Source organism: Chaetodon auriga, chromosome 22, assembly GCF_051107435.1.
Source record: "Chaetodon auriga isolate fChaAug3 chromosome 22, fChaAug3.hap1, whole genome shotgun sequence".
In the NCBI taxonomy this organism is placed as follows: Eukaryota; Metazoa; Chordata; class Actinopteri; order Chaetodontiformes; family Chaetodontidae; genus Chaetodon; species Chaetodon auriga.
In genome coordinates this window covers 9,529,176-9,547,434 of record NC_135095.1, presented here as the reverse complement: position 1 = coordinate 9,547,434, position 18,259 = coordinate 9,529,176, and the positions used below count along the sequence as shown (strand labels likewise).

General features: G+C 42.5%; 1 protein-coding gene across 7 annotated transcripts in view; it reads left to right on the top strand.

Moving 5' to 3' along the window:
• The window catches only part of tfec (transcription factor EC), a 44,256-nt gene extending 28,913 nt beyond the window's left edge, over positions 1–15,343 (top strand). The window contains exons 1-8 of one of the 7 annotated variants that reach the window (XM_076722380.1): positions 2,754–2,860; positions 7,069–7,323; positions 8,057–8,158; positions 10,390–10,510; positions 11,489–11,545; positions 11,662–11,737; positions 12,674–12,821; positions 14,223–15,343. In XM_076722380.1, the coding sequence (XP_076578495.1) occupies positions 2,807–2,860; positions 7,069–7,323; positions 8,057–8,158; positions 10,390–10,510; positions 11,489–11,545; positions 11,662–11,737; positions 12,674–12,821; positions 14,223–14,690 (1,281 nt within the window). In that variant the 5' untranslated portion in view covers positions 2,754–2,806 and the 3' untranslated portion in view covers positions 14,691–15,343. Of the gene's footprint in view, positions 1–2,753; positions 2,861–3,445; positions 3,522–6,417; positions 6,478–7,068; positions 7,324–8,056; positions 8,159–10,389; positions 10,511–11,488; positions 11,546–11,661; positions 11,738–12,673; positions 12,822–14,222 lie in introns of those variants that run through there. The other 6 variants (XM_076722384.1, XM_076722382.1, XM_076722378.1 and 3 more) reach the window with 6 other exon arrangements.
• Positions 15,344–18,259: the final 2,916 nt, after the last annotated feature.

Sequence of the window (18,259 nt, the reverse complement as noted above, 5' to 3'; positions counted from 1 at the left end):
GTCGATACTGAACGCACACAAACCACTCTGTACATACATTCCACAAGCTAATCTGACAACAGGACATCCAAGTATATACGAAAGGAGTTAACCGCAGTGTTTGCGTATGCGTCTCAGTGAAGGACTGAGTGTGCGTGTGTGTAGAGGGTCTACGGTCTCACAGGTGTTCCTGTGAACAAGCTCCTTCTCACTGCTCACAGAGAATAATGTGCTCTAACTAATTTAGCGGCAAAAATTGTATTATTCCAATTTTCGACTAATTACATCTCTGTACTGACGGGGAGGACAGGCTGCACTGCATCCTCCTCTTCATCGTTCTCCCTCCTCTCACTTTATGAAGTCTTTCGGTTGACTGAAACTCTTGTAATATTTGCTATTTGTAAAACTGGAAATAAATGAGTCAACAACAAACTAGAAATACGTTTTTAGCCACTTTAGTTTGTCATTTAAGGTATGTTTACTTAAACTTTGGCACTGATACTGAAAAAAAAAAGCTTTGTAGTTGTTTATTATTATGAAGGAAATGCATTTAAATCTCTGTTGGGCCTTAAAGATACACCCAATGTGTTTAGGTGAGAAATGTTAATCGGTAAAATCATGTTTGCGATCAAGTCTCCGCTGGTGCCTGAGCCGTGTTTTCCGTCTTTACTGTAAGTATGAGCTTTAATTATTTTTTACACCGCTGTGGAGGCAGACCATTTTCATAAATTCAATATTTCATCAAGGTAACAAGCACACATGCACACACATAGTTTCACGTGTAATCCAGTTAAAATGGCCGTAATATTTAATTCATATGAGAATCATTAAAGTGCAGTGGTGCTGTGTCCATTATGCATTCCTTTTCTAGCAGGATAAAACAGTCCTCAGATGTGGGAGCTGCACTTTGAAGTGTTGTCTCAGAAGCAGGCCAACTCTTACAGGAAGTCCCTGATGTTTAAAACATGCCATGCAGGGGGACTAACAAAGGTGAGCACTTGTGGCTTGCCCCGAGATGAGCCAAAAATGGCCATGCAGGAATTTGGCTAGATCTGATAGAATGCGTACACAAAGCAGTCATCAGGTAAACAAGAAGCAGACAAATGTACACGTGGGTAATGGTGAAGCAGAGAGAGTAAAAAGCACAGTGCTGTGCATGTACCAACAGACACATGGACACAGGCATGAAGACACAGCAGACACAAAGAGTCTTTTTGACCTTCACAAAGCAGCAAAAATGACTTGGACACAGCAGCATAAGTAATGCTCACCCGTCCAACTGACTGAGACCGTGCAGGCTATTAAACTGCTCGGTTCTAATGAGAATAACTTTCGTACAGATACTATCAAGACTGGCATCCTCTGTTTAATCAAATCATCTGCCGTGGGCACGTGTGGGACAAACTGCAATTTAACAGCTGAGAGGAGACATTAGCTTATTGTACATTACAGCGTTAAAACGATTCTTTGAAAACATTATCTGTAGCGGCTTGATTCAACTGAATCACTGTGATTCGATTTGCCTTATTCGACTCAATGTCCTCAATTTAACTTCTGATGTGTTTATTATTAAGTATATCAAAATGTGCAAAGCCCTCAGTTAATGTGTAATGATCACTGAATCAACCCTGAATACAAAACTGTGGTTCTCAATGTTTCAGGACAAAGGACTACCATAGATTTCACTAAGAACCAGCAGTATTCTGTGTTAGCATCAGTGTTACGCAAGTTCTGCTTCTGACTTGTCAGTTACATGAGCCATGCTGGCATGCTAACTTTTTTTTTTTCCAAGGATGGCAAAGTCACGACAGTCAGTTCTGTTGCTGACTGCCTCATACTTGTTGCCTTTGTTGGTTAGGTTTAGGTGTGAGGAGTGAGAATGATTGCAGGTCGGAATATCAGCCAATCACAGGCAGAGTAGGGCGGGTCACGCCATTCGTCAGCTACGTTCAGTTCTCCTCTTTTGGTGTGTTCATGCACAATGCTGGCTAACACTGTTAGCTTCTAGTGCTAATATTTTGCAAGTGAGCGTGGTGCAAGCAAAACAAAACATAAAAAAGGCAGAATAACTGAAAAAATTTTTTGCTAACCCTGTTCAGGATTTTAAAGAATGGACTTTCCTGTATTTACTAAGTTCTTGGCTTCTGATTCAGCTGATTGTTTTTATTATCTGAAGGTTGGGACTACAGGGAGGATTTTCAATGACCTCGTTCAGTTTTGCTGTGTCTAGGAATTCTCTGAGAGCCATTCTGGGAAGGCCTGTGTTGGCCTTTGTTGTGGCCTGACAGTGACTGGGACATGATAACAACTTTTTTTGAGCGTACATCTGTGTGTTTTAGCACATTTGCACACATACGCAGATTACGTTTTTGTCCGTTGCCCTGGCTGAATGTGTGGCTGTAGTTTGATGGTTAAAAAGCTTTCCAAGGGAAGTGGGTGTCACGGAGATAACCTGGGAGAATGTGCTGAGCTGGGCTGGATGTTCTGCAGGAAGGAAAGTGTGGTGATCCACAAGCAGGAACTCACACTCTGTCAACTTATTACACCCCTGCACACACGCACCACCCAACCCCCCTAACTGCCATCTGTATTTCTGCCTCTGTCAGGTCTTTCCCTGACCGAAAACACACACGCAGGAAACGGCCCGTGCGTCTCCCAAATAAGCTGATGTGTCATGCCTTCCCTTCCGATATTTCTGCAAAAGCTCAGGAAGGAGGCTGCAGCACCTCTCTTCTTCTTCCTCATCTTCTCCCCCTGTCTCAGTGACACACAGCTGTCGCCCTGACAGTTCTTGTTCTTTTGTAAGAATCTGCAGCTCCTGGGAGCCATGAGTCGCTGTGTGGTCAAAGTGATAACCCTGACAGAGATCCAGCTTCTACAGGTAGGAGGAGCGACTCAACTACAGGCCAGGGAAATCAGGACAAGATAAGATATGGAAACATGTATGTGTGTAACTATGTGTGCATTTGTTTGTGTATGCATGCAAGAGAAATTGTCTGTGCTTTCTAAAAGTCAGGCACCTACGAACCAGAATAACTGAATAGCCACAGTGAAACGCAAACTTTGCGATCACTTTGCGAACCTCGTCTTATCTTCCCTCACATTTCACAATCAAGGGTGTGCGGTTGCAGCTATTTACTGGTCAGCAGGCTCAGCAAAAATACAGTAAGCATGTCTGAGAAGGCGTTTTGTTCCACTTTCGTCTTATCTCTGTAAATTTATGATGGGAAAATGATAATTGAACATTGCTGCATTCCCTAACCGTGTCAATACGTTATGAAAATACAGCATTTTGCAGAAATGAATCCAAACCTCCAACGGAGGTTTGTCCATGATTTGTACAGCTCGTCAATGTCACCATCATCCAGTGTTTCATAAGTTGTTGGATTTTTCTGAAGTGAAAGGAGAACTTGGGCAAGACTGAAACTGAGTTAGGCAACAGCTTTTCATTTAGAAGAAACACCTGGGAGTTTGTCTGTTACAATGGCCTCGTGGGTTCAGCATTTCAGTGGGACTGAGGAAATACACCTTTTAACTCAGAGGTAAATCACACCACTCTTAAATGCATGCAATAAATAGAAGCTGAAGACATCTTGATTTGAAAGAACATATTATACTGGACTCTAAGATTTAGCATTGAGTCAGTGTGTCTAATCTAAAGTTGTTCTTCTGGTGGAGAATTTGTTATTTTAATCATAAACATGATTGGGAATATATTTCTTGTAATGGGGGATATGCATGTTACTTCACTGGAGAGTTATTAGAGCACTGCTGTGACATGCTTTATGGTTGCAATTCTGTGCACTTGCCTGCATGAACCAGACACATATTCTACATAACTGCTGGAAAAAACATGTGTGATGTGGCTTCATAAGAGAGCATAGCAGAGTATTTGTTGGACTTGAGTAATGTGCTGCATTAATGTGTGGTTACGATCACTGTAAGTACTCAAATTGTGTTAGTGAGACAGGAGAAGTTTCATTGAGAAGCAAAGATAAATAGGCTGAGTGTGTGGAATGAGAATGTTATCTGGTTCTGACGTCTTTGTTTCAGTGTTTTAAATGTCTCCAATGAAGATAATGAAGTTAGAGAGATGCAGCTGATCTCCTAATGTCCTTCTAACTGGAGGCAGGAAGCACCACTGCAAACCAGACAAATAATATTTTATTAGTCAAAAGGTATGGAACATAGTGCAAGCTGTGCTGAAATAAAGTGAAGGGGTGTATTAACATTTTGTTGCATCAAATAGTGGCCAAAAAGCCAAACTATCAGGAGCTGTCTAGAGAGGCAAAATTCAAATGAACTGATATCAGTGCTTTGATGTCAGTAAATAGGGGATTTTAGCCCGACATGATCTGCTGCAGGTTTGCATGTCAGGAATAACTGTGCAAATGTGTTTAAATGGAAAGTGAACCTGTGACCTCCTCTCTGCCAGTAACTGCGAACACTGCCTCAGTTGTTGTAGCAGGTGCTCGTAGCCGTACTGAGAAAAACTAAATTGTCTCAAACATCAGAATAGTCACTACAATCCCAAACTTGAGCCTTGAATCATTAGATTCTTATCCCATTCCTGTCCCATGTGTATGGCAGGCATTGATAATTTTCAGCATGTCCTCTTCACACATGCACAGGCCTGCCATTGTCAAGGTTGGCCTTGGCGACTGAAGTAACATTACCTCTCAAATCTAATCAGATTCCCTTAAGTGGATAACAAGCGTGTCTCCGGCATTTACAGTAGTGAGAAAGCTGAAGTGAAACCAGGACAAACTGTTGTCACACAAAGCAGATGTAGTGTGTAGCAGTCTTGGCATCCCTCCTGGTAGCCATAGTGGAAAAAAATGTTGATTGGCTAACAACTGGCATCTTGTTTGGGCTGGAGAAGTCAGATAAGAGCTCTCAGTCGCTACTGACAAGTTGAGTATTGTGATGAGCCTGTTCTTAGTTAGGTGAATAAGAGCAGCTCGTCTAGCTGACAAGGAGAATTTAATGCTGAGTTTTAGTATGAAGTCCTTATGGTTTAGCAGTGTTATGCTAGTTGACATTTAACCCATAACCCAACAATTCTTTCTGGGTGACAAACCTCTGAGAGAGGAAATGACTGATTCTTCCTCTTGAACATTTAAAGTTGAACTTATCGGCAACAAAACACACTATTGCTCAATTTTGATCCCACAAGTGCTATATGTAGCTAAATGGGGCTAATGTAGCTAAATGTGACTAATGTTCACTAATTTCAGTACACTTATGGTCAATATAGCTGTATAATTGACATGAGTGAGCTAGCTGACTTGTCCTACTGTTAGTGTAGCTAAGCATGTTAGCTAAAGTAGTAGAACAATTACAATCACAATTAGCTTTTAGTAAAGCTAGTGTTTAGCATGTAGCATACATAGCCTTGCTCTGTAAGATATATTCTGGACTATGGGAATACACTCAAACAGTGACATTATTAATATGGGGACAGAGATGATCAGGAGAATTACATTTTTATTTTTTAATATGACATTATTACCCTTTCCTGATCAGTTGCACGTATTAAGTTAAGTGACGTTACATAGTCTACTATATCTGCTAAGTATTGCACCAGCTGTGCTGCTTATCTGACTTCTACTTCCAATTGATTAGCTGAGGTCATGGAAAAAATATTCATGTGGAAGCCCACAGACCACTTTTTTGAGCAGTGAATATGGGTAAAAGACACAGACAAGATGACCATCAACATGACTAATATTATAATACCATTCTTAGCAATACATTTATTATCATCGAGTACTCCCCGAGCCATGAACTAAGAACACAAATAACAACAGTGAGCTTCTCTGTGAGCTCTCGACCAGTAAGTAAACTAGATGTTTTTAGATGAGACATTCCCTCTAAACATAGCCTTCAAACTGCGGCAATAAAGACCTCAAAATAGCTGTTGTTGCAGTTATTGTTTGGAAAACTGTAATACTGAAGTGTCTACATTGAAGCCAGTGAATGAATGAAAAGGCTATGTTAAAAATGGCATGAGAGGAGTTATTTAAAACCCCCATTGGGGCACAAGGGTCAATTGTGCTGCCACAGCCCCTGGAGCAGGCAGCAGAGGACTTTGGGAGCTGACCGCTGATTGGCTAGTCAGACAGAAAAGGGCGGTCCAAATGAATTAGTGATAGACACTAAAGGCAGATATCCTGCAGTGATCAAACCCTGGGTGATCTGACAGTCCAGTGTTTGAAGTGATTATCATGCTACGCAACATAAAGGCTTACCCCCAGCTTTGGGCCTAATTAGCTCACTTAGGGCCCTTTATAAGACATTGGTAGGGGACAGGAAAGTACAGACACTCACTGAGAAGTCAGCAGATCAACAGGATAGCAGCAGCAGACTTGGATGCCTAAAGTTGACCTGCTGCTACACCAAAACAAACCAATCTGAAGATTATCTGCTTTTCTGAGAATGCCACACTTAACTGACTGCAGTTACTACACGATGCGGGACGCAACCAGAGCTTCAAATGTAAGCATGTGGAAATTTAGAATTTTTTTTTATATTAACACACTTGTATTGCTTTTATTACTGGTTTGGCTGTCTTGACTGCTGGCTGTATGCATATATATGTAATGCTGCATATTAATAGATTATGAAAGTAACCAAAAATTGTGCGTTTTGTTTGTCTACTCAAGTTCAGTTCTGGGGAAAAACCTTTGCTATTGATGACATTTTTCAGTTAGCTTCTGGTACTAAATTTACAGAACATAACAATGCTTTCCTTGAGGAACGGCCTTAAAAATTAGTCCGAATTCTCATAAAGACACTTGCTTCATAAATGACTCACTTTTTTGTGAGTGTTAGTTTCAGCTGTACAAAAGTCTGTAGGTTTGCTCCGTGACTAATAATAGGAAAATTCTGACTCACAACTATTTCTGCCTGTTGAATCAGATCGTCTTTTCTCAAAAACGACAGCTGCTGTGGACACTTCTTGTGTACATGTTGTTAGTCAGCACTGTTTCAGTGGTATGAGGAAAAAACATGTACACTCTCCAACCTCAGACTGATTTTATGTTCAGTCAACAATCCAAACCTGTGCGTGGTTTGTTTTCGCTGCAGGTACACAGCCACCTGGAGAACTCCAAGTTCCACCTCCACCAGACCCAGAATCAGCAGGTCAAGCAGTACCTGACGCTGGGTTCCAAGCTAGCCTCATCGGCCGGGCAGGGCCACGCCGTAACACATCCACACACCCCTGGCCAGCCACTGGCCACCGTGCCAGTCATGAGGAATGGACACATGGCCTCCGTCAGCGACAGCAGCAACCCCAACAGCCCTGTCACCCTGCTCACTATGGCCAATCATGACAGTGAGGTGAGTGGAAAAAGAACGCACCTGAACACGAATTAAGATGTTGTTGAATACATGGAACTGAAATTGAAAGAACTGAAATTGCAGCAAACAATTTGAGCCACAGACTGGGTCACTTTGGGAACTGTGGGTCATAATTTTTGTAGATTTCACAATATTCTTGTCAACGCTTCACATTCCTGGCAAAAGAAATAATTTGTTCTGTGCTCACTTTTTGTGCCATTCGTAGGAATAATGTCTTAGTTCCTCTAACTTCTGTCATGGAGAGATACATCATGGCTTACACTTTATTTGGATAGACAGTTAACATGTAATATAATTCCCAAGTATGACAAACCTGTAAAATTTCTATCTGGATTGGGTTTGAATCTCAGAGAGCAGTTCAAGCTAATCATCTAAACAAAGTGATGCCATTATTGATCTCCCCTCTCTCTGATGTGCTCATCAATAACTTCAGACATGCAGTCTCTGATGAGAGAAGCCTTTCAAAGGAGGAAACTATTTTGATAACAGATGCGTGTTTCTCCCGCCATGCCGCTAACTAATTTATGAATGACATGGCGGTGGAGAGCTTGTCTGTTATTGGATTAGTCTCTGGACAGTCCCTCTCCTTTCTCCTGTCTATTTTGGTTTGAATGTTGGGATTTCAAAAGATCAGACTTGGACAGCATTGAAATTCTGGTACAAACATGGTCAGTCTGTCCATCAGTACACTGAAATTACTGTTTTCTTTTAGTTTCCAATGGATGAAGTTATTGATGACCTAATTAGTCTTGAATCCGGTTTCAATGATGGAGGCTTGGATTGCATGGAGCCTAACATCATAATGCAAAACAATGTAAGTATGAATCACATTAACTACAGCTGCATCCTTACACTGTTTAAACTGTGACAGACTATCAACAGTCTGAAGGTCTTTTCTATTGATTTCTGCAACATATCCTTTGTTTGTTAACCTGCTCACATTATTGCAGTGAGGTTTATGCATGTTAGAAATGTGCTGCGCTAAAATGAGTTGATTAGGACTAGAAGTCTTTATGACAAAGTTGTGGAAGGATTATATGCAAGTATGAAGGAGGTTTGTATGGAGTTCCTGAACTGATGACTTCTTCTGTTTTATAATGAATGGGGACTTGAAAATGGGGCTCCTCCACCCAAACATTTAGGTGCAGGCTTGACCAGCTTGGGAAAAGGGGGACCTGTCTTAGGTTGAGGTCAGCTTAAGTCTAGAGATGAGTCAAAGTTCATTGGGGCTTAGCAACATTTCTCAGATTGCTCAAGAAGATCAACAACACAGATTAAGTGAAAAAAGAGGGAACTATTTGGACAAATAAGAATAGAACAAGCTGAATTTATAATAACTGTCTAAACCAAAGTTTAAGGTCCATTCTTGGAAAGACAACCTACTAGAAATGGCACCACAGACAAGCACTATCAGTAGGATTCATAGCCAAGAAGGAATTCAAAAACTCTGAGCAGAAATTTGGGACAAGGGGTCCTTCTGGCCAGAGAACATAGCAACACCTGAACCAGATACAGAGAAGGATTGTGGGATGGGAAGACTGGGAATCTGGTCTAACTCCTTAAATACAAAGAGAGCCAGATTGGCAGACAAAGAATCATACACACAGATAACGGAGCGAAACACTGCGGACACTGTGAAAGAGCAGGAATGAGAGGAAGGGAGAGATAAGGCGTGAGGGGGGGAAGAGGAGGAGGAGTGGGAGAGAAAGTAGGTTTCAAATGAGAGGCGTGACAGAGGAGCGAAGAGTTGGAGATTTTGTTGGAGAGAGTTACTGAGCCATTGGATTGGACTAATGCATACACTCCCCATGGGCTTGTTCAGAAATGATACCATGCTTAAATGGATCAATTCATCCTAATTAGTCATACAGTGCGATGCATCACGTCGTTTCGCCGTGTCAACACATCCAGGAACACAGATGGGAGAGGGATTGAAGTGATTACAATAGGAGTAGTAGGGGGATTGTTGCAATCTTTCATTTTGATAAGCACTTTTGTCCCCTCCTCCTCCTCCTCTTCTCCCATCTTGTTGAGATAATGAGAAAAAAAAACGCACATGCAAACCAAACTGACTGCAGATATCTGAAATGTCTGCAGTTTCTTCTGTTTTGTTTCTTCTCCTCTTTTTTCCCTCCTGCTTTCCATTCCTTCCCGTCTCTTGACTTGACATGCAGCCTTATCGCACTCACCAGTCTCGCAGTTGGATTTGACACACATGTCATGGACAAAATTGGCTGTGCGCATCTTGGAATGCATGGTGGCTTCTGTAGCATTTTCCCATAAATGCACAAATGCGAATTAGACACACATGTGTGTCAGCACGCTAGATCTTGACATCTCCCCAGTCCGTGAAAAGACGTCTTATCGCAGAACTGATGCATGCTTTCCCAGACGAGAAGAGACCCGTAGGAAAACAGTTTTGCCTCTGTTCAAGCAGTTGACCTAGCTAGCCTTTTCATCTAATGGGATGCTATTTTCAACACAGAGCACGTCTCTGTGTGAGGAGCACTTTCAAGAGGAGAGGTCTTGAAAACGGTGGCACTGGCAGATCAAGCCACTACATCTGGTCACACCAAACCTCAGACGGCTGCAAGCCTGGGTTGGAGGTCAGGGTTAAATGGTGTACGGCTGGAGGGCGACTGTTTTTTGACCTGGTCTCAGCAAGGTTAAGGTCTCGTTAAGTTCTTTTCACTCTTTGTGATACGAGGTGAGAAGGCAACATGGCAGCAATGCGAGACATAGCACTGGGTTTGCCCTGTCCTGCAGAGAGAGACATGTGGACACAACAACTCCCTGCTGGGAAGTCCACAGCCAGAGGCCTGCCGGCTGACAACCTTCTCTGCGAGGCTCTGATCACTCCGCTTGTCTTTTGTCATTTTTGTCAATGCTAAACAAAGCCACACAGCAGCCAAAAACTACTATTTGTGTTGTGGCTTGTGTTTAAGTGTGAGAGAGATGTGTGTGAAATGCAAATGTTTATGCGTGCTTCCCCTGTGACTGACCCTTTCTCGTTCTTTCTCTCCCCGTCCTCTCTCTCCTTCCCAGGTGTCCCTCAGTGGCAGCATGCTGGACGTCTATGGGGGCGAACAAGGTATGAACGCCCCTAATGGTGGAATGAGTCCCACATCTAACCCCACAAAGCTCACTGTAAAAAGGGAATACACAGGTATGAACTCATACCATAGCGATGATCAAACAACTAACCAATTAATGAATTCTTACATGCTCGCATTTGAATAAGAAACATGGCATATTTCTCGAAAAATGAAGCTCTGGGTGGGTACTTAGAAGAACGGTGTACCTGTGTTAGCTCAACAAGACGATGTGCTGTGTGTGTCTGCTAAAACTGAGTCCAATTATGTGTGTTCGACAACAACAAAAGCTGATTTGCGTCCAGTGTTTGACAAACACTATCCGGCTTGTCATCGGTTCTGTTAATAGGCCGGAGAAACGTGTAGACTCAGTGCAAAAAAAAAAAGAAAAACGAAAACAAAGGGCCCTTTAACACATTTCTTATTAATGTCATGCATCAAGCAAAGATGCCTAATTGATTTAGGAAATAGAAAGTATGCCTGAAGAACCCTTCACTCTCGACGGGCAAATAAGTAAATTGCCATCTGTTTCATTTGAGTGTGGGTGGAGAGGACAATGGGCTGTTACACAGAGTTTAAATTGTCTTGATTGAATCAACAGAGACAAATTGGGAAATCCAATCTCAGGTCCCCAATTATGTAATTTGGAAGAATGTGAATACAAATATGGATGCACTGGCATTTTTGTCCCTCTCCCGGACAGATTAGTGAATTTGCTAAACTGTCTTAATTACAGAGTAAGTAGTTTAAAAGTGATCACCATTTTTCCCCCCACAATGAGCTTCACACATGCTAGAGGGGGATAAATTGGGCTCTTTCAGTGTGAGCGTGTGTTTGTGTGTGTGTGTGAGGACGTCAAATGTGTGTCTGTTTGGGCTGATGCACGGAAACTCCAGATTCTGGCTGACCCCGGCACTGAACTCCCTCAAAACAACTGACTGTGTGTATCCTGACTGGACCTTTTGTGGTGTTGTGTTCGTTGTCTTTCAGTTCCAAAATTAGTGTGCGTTGCTAATCAATCTGTTCCCCTCTGTGATTTGTTTCTTTGACAGAACACGACACAAGAGTGATGGCCAAAGAGAGGCAGAAAAAAGACAACCATAATCTAAGTAAGTGTCTCCCACTGCCTTTCAACCCCCTCATGTGGAAAAACTGCTAGCCTTTAGCACAGCAGCTGACAAGGCCCTAATCATCTCATGCTTTTTTTTTTTTTGGTCTTACTTAGTTGAAAGAAGAAGAAGATACAACATCAACTACAGGATTAAAGAGCTGGGGACACTCATACCAAAGTCGAATGATCCGTAAGTTGCAAAATCTAAATGTATTTATTGAAACAATGCCCCCGCCTCACTTCACTTTATGTCACTGAAACAGCTCCAAGACCTTGTCTGGCTTGGGAGCGAATTAAATTCGAAGCACAAAGACACTCTAAACGTTGTTCATTGAATTCAAATGAGTACTCACATTTCAGTCATATTTCAAGGGTGCACTTGAACTTCCATTGTAGTCTACGCTCCAAGAGCTGTACATCCTCTCGCTGGGTCCCAGCAGTTCAGCTCAAAGCATGAATGATGAGGAAAGGGTCAAATGCAAAGAAGCAGGCCACACCATTTGAATCAAAGTTTGAAGCACAATTGGAACATAGAGATGGAGCATGGCGCTGAATTGAAATCCGGCGGCCATCTTTTGCAATTGAACTTTGCTTCAAATTTAAATGGGGGGTTAGAGTTGTCGTCGTGCCATTAACACGGGATAAAAGAGATTATTAGCGCCGATCGGACCAACGTCTCACTCGTGTGGAAAAGGACAATTTTACTGCAGCTCCCCTTTCCTTTTTAAAAAAGCAATAATATCTGCAAAAGAATGACTTGCACTCTGGCACCCGGAGTCCAATGCTCCATTTTTTCCCCCTGTACTCCTACTTAGCTCATTTTCCCCTCACCTATTTTTACTCGAGGATTAATTTTACCGAACAAGGAGGTACGAGAATGGACTTTCCACATAGCTACTTAACTATTCTATTAAAATTTCCATTCAGTGTCCCCATGTAATGTCCAAGGATGAATAATTGGCCCATGTAAATCACCATTTCTTATTCATATCATAAAAGGGGGAAAAACCTCTGCGTTAAAACTTTCACCCTCCCCACCCCCCCTTTTTTTTATTGCAGAGGATATTCTGCCGACATCAGGTAGTTCTGTGTAAAAGATTATCTTTAACATTTCCTCTTTCTGCAGTGACATGCGCTGGAACAAAGGCACTATCCTGAAGGCCTCGGTGGAGTACATACGGTGGCTGCAGAAGGAGCAGCAGCACGCTCGGGAGCTGGAGAGCCGTCAGAAGAAGCTGGAGCAAGCCAACAGGAGACTGCTGCTGAGGATCCAGGTAATAAAGCCCAAGAGTCTGAACGGGTTTAATGTGTTTCGGTAGTACACACAGTGATAGCACACTCAGAAATCAGAGTAATACTAAGAGATATTTATCATATCTTATCTAATCTATAGCTTCTTACTATTGCACTATTGCCTTGCTGCTGTAACACTGCAAATTTCCCCATTGTGGGATTTATGAAGAATTATTTTGTCTCAAAAAAAAGTGAGTGAGGAGTTTCTAAACTCAGAAATCTTTATCTGTTAAAACAAGTAAAATGTTATTATTGTGACATTTATTCTGTGCAAAAACTGTATTATTTCACATTTTAATTCTCCATATTAAATTGAACGACTATTTTAGACAAACTTAACATTTTAATTCTCCATATTAAATTAACCGACTATTTTAGACCAACTGAACATGCAGTGTATGGTGTTCTTAAACAGTATTTAACACAAAACCAGAGTTGTTCCTCATAAATTTTAGTTTACTCCTTAACACAAAGGGTTGGCCATTCAACTCACTAATGTTCCACTAATGTTTTCGCACTTCAGGTAAACATTTTCACACCAGTGTGTTATTTAAAAGCCTCCTCCAGGCCTCTAACGGACCTGTTTCATTGTGCCAAAGATCGCTTGGTTCAAGACAGAGCTGACACAATCATCCCAGGGTGCTTTACACCTCCGCTAATTTCCACCTCCAAAGCTTTACGACCCAACAACGTAAACTAATTTCCACCTCCAAAGCTTTCCAAACCCAAAACCTAAATTAGACACCCACCCCCACACTCCTCCCCTACTGTTGTTTACACGAGGTCCTTCCACTTCCCCCCATCAATTATCTGCTGAACGAAGGACAATGACTGCAGCTTTCAGTGCAGCTCAGAAATAGAATATCAGCACCACCTGAAGATATACTTAATGACGTATGCATGCACAGAGGACCGCATGTACACATTGTGGTTTCTCTGAGTTTACTCCAATGATGGGAAGAACACAAGAACGGTAATCATCTTCCAAGGTGACAAAACTATCCAGGAAACACTGACCGTCACTGACGATAAAGGACAGCTATCAAAGGTCAAACAGGCTTTGTGATGATGAGTGCTGATCATATACTCTGTGATAAGTGTGTGTGTGTGTGGGAAGAGTCTGTGTCATCACCAAAATTCCCCAAGTGCAGCTCACTCCAAACTGACCTCAGTATGTGGAGGAGATGTGGAAAAGGTGTGGTGGCGACTGCCCCAATCGGCTCATATTTAAGGATATTAACTTTGTTCAGCATTCGCACATTTTTGAGTATTTATTCAGGCCTTATCTGGACTAACATGTAATGGGTGTGGAGGTATTTTACTTTACCTAACACCTCAGAAATAGATCTTTAACTCATAGTTTTTCTTCCTTTGTTCTCCAGGAGCTTGAGATCCAAGCACGAGCACATGGCCTCCCAAACATGGCTACAGCTTTGGGGTCAGTTGAGCTATCCTCCCATCTCCTCAAGCAGCAACAGCAGCAGCAGCAGCAGTCGTCTCCCCAGGCCCAGCAACCCCAGCAGCCTCCCCTCTACCAGGAGGACCCCAACAGCGACTACCTGCAGAGGATAGTGGTGACTGGCGTGTCATCCATTCCCACTGCCAGCGGCCCGCAAGATCACATCCCCGGCGCCGACGGCTGCACCACATTCTCCGACCCGCTGTCCCACTTCACAGACTTCTTCAGCGCCACGCTCAAGGAGGAGCATCGGCTGGACGAGATCCTGATGGACGACCCGCTCTCGCCCTTTGGCACCGACCCGCTCCTCTCGGCGGGCTCGCCCGGAGCCGCGTCCAAGGACAGCAGCCGCAGGAGCAGCTTCAGCTCTGCCGAGGGAGACGACCTATAAGGGTGCTCTCTTTAGTTACACACTTTTGTTATCTCCTCATGACAACACGTTTGTAATCCCCGGAGGTATAAGGCGTACACAGAGCCTTTAAAAGACTGGCTGATGGCTCTGGGCGCACAATAATGGCCACTGACAGGACTGCAAGTAACACACCTGCAGTGCCCTTCAATGTGCCACCTGTATTGAAGTATATAACATGTGTAGTTCTTGTTGATCAGGTGGGCGTCAGAGCTTGACTGGCTCAAAAAACTCCAAAGTCAGGAGGACCAGGAACAGCTCAAGGACCTCCTGCTCCTCCATCTGCTCTTTTTAACTATAGACAATCAAAATGCTTCTCTGCCTCCCAGACAGAGCAGAAACAGACTCACAAGAAAAAAGGGAGACATTTAGCAGACTTCAAGTACATAATGTAAATGTTTTTTTTTGTGAGTAAACACTGTGGTAGCTGGACACTGTAACATATGCAAAATAATCACTGAAAACCTGCGAAAACAGTCCTTTTATCATGAAAATACTACTGCTTCACAAAAGGATTTTTTAATGGCTGCAGTCAGGATTGTTATTGTGTGATGTGCCTTATTCGATCTCCCAGTTTGGTCTTAAAAAAGATATGAACACGTAACTGATGTACTCACCGCAATGCCTAACACGTCTTTGGTCTTGTCTGTGTCTTTTATATGTCATTGTTAAATAAGTGTTCATGTATTTATATATGTTTTAATCCATGTATTCATGAAAAAGATATATATTATCTAACATGTTACCTTTTTTATTCTTAGTCGGGGTGGGAAAAATATAATAAACCCCCTCTTTTTGATATACCTGATTTTGGCTTCTTGTTGTCGTCTCAAAGAAGATGTTTGCTCAACATCTGCCTTCAAACACCCACAGACAATACAAAAAAAAAAAAACTTTACTACAGTTCTACATTAACTTAATTGAAGGACCATTGTCTAACCGCACTGCGATGTTTCTACTGTAGCTCAGAAAGGACAAACCAAACACTGACTCTAAGGAGGGCCGTTTGTCTCACGCAAAACTTTCATGCTGTCACGCTTGGAAATGGAGGGTGAGGCGAGGGGCATTCATTTGGTTGCAATCTGCAACCTCACCACTAGGTGCCACTAAATCCACACACTGGTCCTTTAAAAATGAGACTTTCAGTGACAGACCTATGTGCGTTACCCACAATCTTTGACAAAAGATCTGAATTTATTACAATTTAGTTCGGTTATTGAGCAACATCTGGCATCAAATCTCTCACTCATCGCTCTGATCTGTACACATCAGCTCAACACAACGATAGAAACATGATACAAAGTGACCAGCGGTAAAAGTAGTGCAAAACACTCTTGCTGGATGACCACGGGGCTAAAAGAGGGAACAAAGCCTGAAAAGTTTCATAAGGGAAGGTGAAGGGCCGGCGTACAAGGTGGCTGATTGGCAATGAGTGGCAGAAAGGAGGAGAGAGGAGGGAAATTGGATAATAAAGACAAGTAGAGGAGGAGTAATAATTCTGATGAGCCTACTGTGAGCTGATGAGCCCTTGAGGATGAGTAATGGCGAGGGATAAGGAGTTGCTATCAGAGCTGTTAGCTGAGAGCTAAGAAAGTTCTCTCTGAGGTAAGCATGATGAGAAGACGCACCCTTTCATACTGTAGGAACACGACGATGAAGTACTGCTGAGGAAAGTTTGTTTGGAACACAGTCATCGAAAACTTTGACCTCATTATGAGCACAAACTTGCTGTTTTCTACAGCTGTATCATTCAAAAATCATTTACATGTAGTTTGCTCATCTTGAAGTCATGCATTAATAATAGAGCAAACAGAGCAGTCTAAAAAAACATACCAATACTTCCCAAATGGATCTCTCATCAAAGCCTCTCTCAATTAATGTTTCAGAGTGTTATTGGCGCGTGTTTCTCTGTAATGAAATCGAAACGTCCCTCGCTCGCATCTCCTCTTTGGCCGCAAACAAGACTGAACCAATCAATCATTTCGGAGTACAGTCACTCCAACTACAAAGTGGTGAGTGATGTTTATGGGTAATTGGCCAAAGCAGTTATGGAAGGTAAATATAGATTTTCACTATGCTAAAAAAACATGAAGAGTTTCTAAGAAAAAGTCAGCATGACTGAAATTTCAAAAGGCTCAATTTACATTTTGATTTTCAATGATTTTTTTTTCTCCTTTCTGGTCTTACCAAACTTGGGAAAAATGCACAAATCTAATTAGTGTAGCACAGGAATTGATGAAAGCCAAAGTCAGGGGCAGAATAATACCCTTTACCTTAATGAAAGTATTGACAGAACATAAAAAAAGAAAAAAATAATACAGATACACATTCACATACCACTCTTTTGAGGCTACCTCAAGAGACAAAGCATTCAAGCAAGGAAAAGAAAGTCAGATTAAACTTCCTAATTAATTCATTTCTCTCCATATCAAAGGCTATCATGGACAAAGTTCAAGGCCAGTTATGCACAGGCTTCAAAAGGAAACGTGGTCGGATGAGGCAACGGTGACATCAGAACAAGCGACTTTTTATTTGGAATATCACAGCTCATCAACCCACGGTTTGGAAACTCACAGGAACCGAAAGTGTCTACGGCGGACCGACAGAACAGCGCAGGCGTCCGATAACGCCGTCATGTTAGAAACATTAGCCGCACATGTCAAGAAGGGAGCATGAATCTGAACATGTAAAACTAATTTGAGAAAGTTTGTGATCCCACACACCTCCCCATCGCTCTCTCATTTCCTCTTCCTAATCTCCCTCATAAGAAACAGATTTCTAGCTAGTTACAATATCTGCCAAAAGCTGCACACCTTGTAAAATAATCTTTCCATTCCTTTTTTTTTGTGTTACTACTGCATGCACAGCAAAGTGGCCTCCCTCAAAGAATTACCTCACCGTGGGGATGAAAGGGCTGCTGCTGTGCTGTATTTCCAACAGCAGGTGGCAGCAGTGGGCTGCGTTTTGTCCTGACACTGTGCGGCATGTTAATAAAAAGACACCAAGGCTGGAGTGTGGTACAACAGAGCACATTTGTAGTGAATTATTTTAAAAAGGCAATGAAGTAAAATGCCTTTTAGCAGATAAACATAGTTGGTTAACAGTGCTTTCACATATGGAATAGGGCCTTGGCAGTATATGCTTAAGTCCCTGGTACTACCTATACTTCCCAGTATAAACTGACAAATCTAAAGAAGGCAAGTGATGTCGTGAACCTCACAGCGGAGTCGTTCTGTCACCAAAACAACGTTGTCAGACCTCCTGCCACCCACCAACACTGACACCACCACTGAGCAGGAGAAGCTGTCACCTGTGCAGATGCCACAGCTGCCAGCGTGCTACAATGCACTCACCTGTCGAGCCTGCCATTGGCAACTCTTAATCACCTCCCGCTGAGGAGACTCACTTTGGAGCACTGCAATGCACACACACATACACACGTACACAAGCACCAGCACAGGCCCGCACACACTCGCGCTCACAAACAAGCCTAATCAAACGTGCTTGTGTGCAAACACAAATGTGCACACGCAGGCACAAACACACACAGA